Source organism: Pteropus vampyrus, unplaced genomic scaffold (genome assembly GCF_000151845.1).
Source record: "Pteropus vampyrus isolate Shadow unplaced genomic scaffold, Pvam_2.0 Scaffold84, whole genome shotgun sequence".
Classification (NCBI taxonomy): Eukaryota; Metazoa; Chordata; class Mammalia; order Chiroptera; family Pteropodidae; genus Pteropus; species Pteropus vampyrus.
In genome coordinates, this window is record NW_011888865.1 from 3,615,371 (window position 1) to 3,621,853 (window position 6,483).

General features: G+C 36.4%; 1 protein-coding gene across 1 annotated transcript in view; it reads right to left on the minus strand.

The window, feature by feature from the left end:
- Window positions 1–5,885: 5,885 nt before the first annotated feature.
- The window catches only part of GRM5 (glutamate metabotropic receptor 5), a 418,657-nt gene continuing 418,059 nt past the window's right edge, over window positions 5,886–6,483 (minus strand). The window contains exon 10 of the mRNA XM_011363299.1: window positions 5,886–6,480. Coding sequence (XP_011361601.1) covers window positions 5,886–6,480 — 595 coding nt within the window. The remainder of the gene's footprint in view (window positions 6,481–6,483) is intronic.

Sequence of the window (6,483 nt, forward strand, 5' to 3'; positions counted from 1 at the left end):
GTAAGCCAAATGTGTCTGATACATATATCACATAATTAGCCTGTTTATATAGATGTTTTGAGGTCATATACCTCAAAAAGACTTATATGTCCTGGCAAAATAAATGTCTTTGGTCTGGAAGGCTAATTTAAAATATTTACCCTTGTTGAGGTTAAGCTAATTTTTCTGTAAATACTTTTGGTTTAGGAGTCTAAGAATGTCCAGAAAAGTCGAGTCTAAAGTTTTTCTTCATAGAATTACATTATTAAAATCATTCTTACAAAATAATAAACAGAGTGAAATGTAGTAACTGATTCAGAATTCTGAAATATTTTGAGAAAAAAACTGTAAATATTATGCTTTTGTTTAAAGAGATAATTTCACTAATACAATCTTGTCTATTTACCTGCCTCTCTAGCTAGCTAACTACCGTAAAAAAGTAAATGCTTAAGAATTGTTTATTTTTTAAAACTGATCATCCACATACAGTATAACCAAAAAAATTTCCAGCATTCAGCATGAACTACCACAGAAGAGAAGCATTCTTTCTGTGGTGTTGAAGGTCAATTTTCTAAGTCATCCTAGATGAACAGTTCCAAGGTTACATATGAATTCAAATGCCAATAGCTTTCTACTCTCTCCCATGATGTAGGCTTTAAGTTGGATAATGATAGCTCCACAAGTAATATTGGACGTAACATATCTAAGCCGCTTGCTATTAACTATAGCTGTTGCCACTAATGATAGATACTATCTATTGAGCATTTATCATGTTCCAGGAATGATGGAAGTGAAAGAAATCTCACAGGTTATTGGAACTCACCTCTGCATTTAAAAGAAGAAAAACTGAGTTGTAGAGAAGTCAAGGTAATTTTTATCTAAGGTCATATGGGACAAGATAATAGATCCTGACTTTTAATTAAATGCCATATCTATTGCATTAGCTGATTTTGGCTGGCCTTTCATGATTCTATGAAGTCTCAGAAGACTCTTTAAATGTTTAGGAGATAATTTTCTGTTTGTGGTCCCAATATGTCACCTCAGCCTCAAGTTTATATAAACATACGTCCATTTATATTACTTCGGAATAGAAGACACCAAAGCAGCGAAGTCTGACAAAATACAAAAAAGGATTTCCTTTTTTAAGATCAGACATATTTTGTATCAATTTTATTATGTACTATAAGAATATATGTATATAAATGGTGTGTATAAATAAATATAATGTAGGGAAGCAGAGAGAAGCTATATTTTAGAATCTACATTGTCTTTCTCTTCCACACATTAAGCATTCAGCCTATATTATGCTTTTAGATTTTAGCTAATTTGTGTCCTGGGAGTGTAAATTTGCTTAAGAATTCATCAAAGTAAAAAATGATTTGACAAGTAAAAATTTTTTTCTGGGAAAATTATATAGATATGCCCATACATGCACATACACATGCAAAAATATGTATAAATGGACTCAAAAGATAAATATCTGTATAGATGTGTATATATCTATAAACATATACATACATCTACATACAATTTATATTATTTTTGTGATGTTATCTCAACACAGATAATTGTGGAACTATATCTATAATTTATAATTTATATTTTGTGTTCCAGACACAAAAAACAAGATATATTCCCTACATGCTTCCTTGTTTTAAAAAAGTATTTATGTCTTAAAATGTATTTGTAGATGTCTTTTGGGACAGCATCTCTGGTTGGTTTGTGTTTGGCTTATATTTTTGTTTTCCTCTACCGTCCATAGGCTTATTGTAAACCCCATAATTCAAATGTGTACATCATTCAAAATTTAAGATTAAGTAAGAGTATGGCTCTTTGGGTCTTAGAAAACACTATTAAGACAGCATTCTAAACATTTAAGGGGAAGAATCTTAAAGTCATATCATAGTTCCTTTTTTAATATTTTTCAAAAAGTAACTGACTTCACAAACACCAACTATAACATGATTTAGACAACTGAGAAACAGGCAAGTGTATTTTAAAATGCTAAAATAAAACACATTTATACAAGTACAAAGCGAAACAATGCTGATAAAAATGTTAAACTTTATGAAAAAAATCATTTGCAATTCACATCAAAATAATTTAACATTCTCTATCGTTTTAATAGTACAAGCTGCAACAGAAAAAGAACAGATACGCGCACACAATTTTAAAACCAAATCAGTTATAAGTGCAGAAAAAAGTAAGTACAAGCACTTGTAGTCCACAGAAATCTTTTAGAATTGGCACCATCTCCCTAAAACATCTATATTCTATATAGATTTCTAATTACAACACCACCAGCAGCTGCCATTGAAATCTAGAAATACACACAATATACATAGTATATTTGTTCACATTGGGAAGATCAGTGAAATTCGACCAACTATTTTATACATGCCTCATTCTTCAACAGATAGTAGACAATCTCCCAGGCCTCAGACCTTCTTTAAAGTGAACTCTAATTTATCTTTATGCTTTTCACTGATCTGTATTTTTTCACAGTATAAAATTGTAAATGGTAACTATAGAGATTCTGACAGCTTGAGGGTTATTAATAAGCTGTGGCTAAATGTGAACTCAGATAATACCTTTGAAGTCTCCAAAACATGTACATTTTGCTGGGAGACTAGCATAAGAAATGTGTTGTTTTTTTTTTGTTTTTTTTTTTTTTTTTTTTTTTTTTTTAATAAGTGTTTAATTCCTGGTTTGGAAGTCACAGAACTGCAGTAGAGCCATTGTACAATTCATTTACAGTCAGAAATAGCTCCTAGTCCTTCTGATCACTTGCTAGTAATAGCAGTAACTTGGGAAAGCCTGTTACTATCAAAGCTTAGCACGTTCGGGGATTTGGTTTTTATTCTTTGCTTTAGTCAAATCTCATCTGGTTCCCCTTTCCATAGTCCCTTTCTGTTCCCCACCCCTAACTTAGGTAGATGCTTCTTCCAAATCCAGATATGATCTTCTCAGGCTGACCCTACTCCTCTCCCCAAATTGAAGGATGGGTGGACTGCTTAGTTAGTCCGTATAACTTGATCAAGCCAGGTCTTCTCTTTCTTCATCCAGGGACCAAACCGTCCTTTTGGGTCACTTTTTTGAAACTTATCATTTCACTGTACTTTCCTCATCCTTTTAATCCCAACTGAATTATCACTGGGCACCAGGAACAGATTATTTTCAAGGAAATTCAATGAAAATAAGTGCCCAAATGACTTGTGAAGTTCATATCCTAGCCCTAGAATGAATATTCAGTTCTCTTTGTATTGTAGATTTATTACTTGGAACCTGGTATGAGAATTGGCAGACAGAGTTAGCATCATTCCAAAATAAAAGATCTCAAGAGTGCATTACTGATAATATGTATTATACAGTGTATTGAATGAAGTGGCAATGTGTATAGAAATACAGAGAAAAATACATCTTGTTCTCTAATTGGATCGATTACTTTTCTGACATTTGATTTTAATTTCATATGGAATTATCATGTTAATTTATCTGCATTAAATTTTAATCTCTAAGGAATTTTCTCATAAATTAGTGTGCTTTTTAAAGAAATATGTTACTAAAAAGTTAGAAAAGGAATTTGAGCATGGATAAAGTTCAAAAAATGTTCTATTGGTTAACACAGTGAAACTTGTACTTGAGAATAAAATGGAAATCAAGGTAGGAGTTATATAAAACAAATTTTAAAACTTAGATAGTAGAGCATACTTAGAAAGGTTTCGATGCCTAAGAAATCAAGACAGTAATCCCCAGGTGAATGCCACCCTTTTGATGAGGATCTAGGAATAATACTACTTCAAAACATTTACATTTGTTTTTCAAGTAGAGGCAGACACTTGCTTTCAACAAAGCCATAATATTAGCTAGATTTGTTCTGTTTCAAGAGTACCATTATAATATTTGAGATCAGGGTACTCTCATGATGTTTCTTTCAAATCTGCCATGGAAGGTTTGATTTTTTTGATTTATATTTTAGTAAATTGATGTTAGCTTTTAATACTTTTTATTATTGAGAGATTTGATTGAAAACGTAATGTAAGAACAGGTATCAGGAAAGTATATTCATTATAGCTTTTAAAAGTGGAGAATGATAAATTATGGCGATAGATATATTTCCATTTCTCAATTCCTTTTTTAAGTAGATATGAAATTAAAAATACATATCAAAATAAGGATATTGAGTAAAAGGAAAAAGGTTTTAGTTATTTTTCTCTCTGCCAAAAATATACTTCTGCTTCGTAGCAAATCTTTTTCATAAGGCTATCTTTAGTATAAGGCTGGGTCAACTGAACTTTAAATTTATAGGACACCTCCTCCTTTTATTACTATCCTTTTTTAAAAAAATCAAAAACATTTGGCACCTGAGGATAGCTGTAATGGGAGGAAGAGATGACAGTGGATGCAGGTCTTGAGCTATGAATCCTATCTATATGAGCCTATCAAAGCACATGTATTTCTATTATAACTTTAAATCTCTTTTCTGCAGTATTTAAAAAGTGACAGTATGAAGTGCACAAAATCATATTAATAATTATTTTAAAAAGGAAAATATTAATAATTGCTTGGCCTCTTTTTGGAATGGCTAAGAAAGACTGTGTGGTTTATATTCATTAAGGTTCCTCTGTTTTAATATTCTGTATTGCTTTGAAAAATCTACATTTGTCATAGTTTATAGCTGCCCTGTTTAAGCAGCCAAGAAAAGTTAAAATCACTGCTCAATGGCCTGGCTAAATCTCTGCTAAGCCAAGTAGACAGTTTAAAATTTCCAGTGTATTAAGACTGTGTTAATTGTTTGAACAACAATCCCTCTAGTCATAACAATGTCTTCATTGGGTCTATGGACCATTCTTCCAGTGGTGGGACTTGAAAAGAACAGAGGAGCTTTTTGTGCATCAGGTTCTTGAAAGAAAAAAATGAAGAAGCCCAAATGATTATATTAATATTTTAGCTGGCAATGCTAACAGAACAGCATTCATAAGGAGGAGTGGCCACATTTCATGAAAGAGCCAAGCTGGAGCTTAAGAATTATTATTATAAAGAGAATTCCCAGCTACACAACGCACCCCAGTGAGGGAATTACAAAACAGTATTCCAGAAAATATTTTTTTGCTACTCCAGTATTGATTTGGCAACATGGTGAAATAGTCAAGAAATCTTCCACTGGTTTTCTTGGTTAATGGAGATGAATTGAAATAACTAGGTGGAATCCCGGATGCAGGCTTTTGGAAGAGGATTTCACAACCAAATCGGAGAGGAAAGTCTCTGGAAAAAGCCCTACATACATCAGCGCGGCACTCATTATCCAGCTGTGTGTTTTGCCTGGGACCCACTCACTACGCCTTAGTAAATACCGGGCCCAAGTTATCGCTTTTCAAGGTCTTTAAAGGAAAGACGAAAGAAAAATAAAGAAAGGAAGAAAGAAAGAAAAAGGTACAGGTTGACGTTTTGGTCCCAGATTTTGAGTTTGTTAGAAAATGTACATTCATGTTTGGTGAACCAAAGAATCTTCTGGGAAAAGAACTAAAGTAAACAAACAAAACTTTTTACAGTTACTTATTAACTATGCTTTTCCCCTCCAATATGCTGTTTCACACTCATTGCTTCCCTAGAGCAAAGCACTTGATATGTGACTGTTTCAACAGACTCCTTGTCAGCCCTCAAAAATATAAGCAGTGTTTCTAAAAGCCCCTGTTTTCTAAGGCCACTAGAAGAAAATCTGCCAAAAGATTTTGTAGTTGGTGTCTTCGTCGGTCGATGTTAAATAGCACTAATAATCTCATGTTTCCATCTAGGCATCTTCCACCTCTGGTCTTAACCGAGCGACTACGCTTGTCACTGTGTCTGTGTGAAACACCGGCGGTCTCGGGTCCGGTCGCGGAACCCAGCGTGGTTTCCAATGACATTCACAATGATGAGGAGCTCTGAGTGTAATCTCTTATGATCAGTGTGTCATATTTGGGAGACGATGGGATACAGAGGGCCGACTCGGATACTGGCGAGTTGGGGGTTGTACTCCCCGAGTCCACCGAGTCTCTGAAGGGGGACGGAGGGGTGAGAGCCACCAACTCCTCCAGCTCCTGCTTGCCGGCTGCAGCCTCGGGCCCGGCCGTGGGCGTCTCCCGGGCAGCGCCCCCTGCCGGCGGGGCCGCCCCCGCAGGCTGCGCGCCGCCGGTGACCTCGATGGCGGGCAGAGGCTGGATTTCGGCGAACGTCGTCATGGTCGTGGGCAGCTGGATCTCTTTGGGGATCAGGTAGGACGAGCAGAGCGGGGCGCCCACGCCGGGGCCGGGGCCCGCGGTGGACAGCATCATGGAGTTGAGCTCGCTGATGTTGGCGGTGAAGCGGGTCACCACGCTGCTGATCTGCTCCATGAGCGAGCCCTGCGAGGAGCTGCTGCGCGCCGCGGGCTCCGAGTGCAGCGACGGCACGTCGTCGTCCGTGCGGCTGGCGGAGCCCGCGCGGCGGCTCAGCGTGCTGATGGGCGACGGCGAGCGCGGGCGC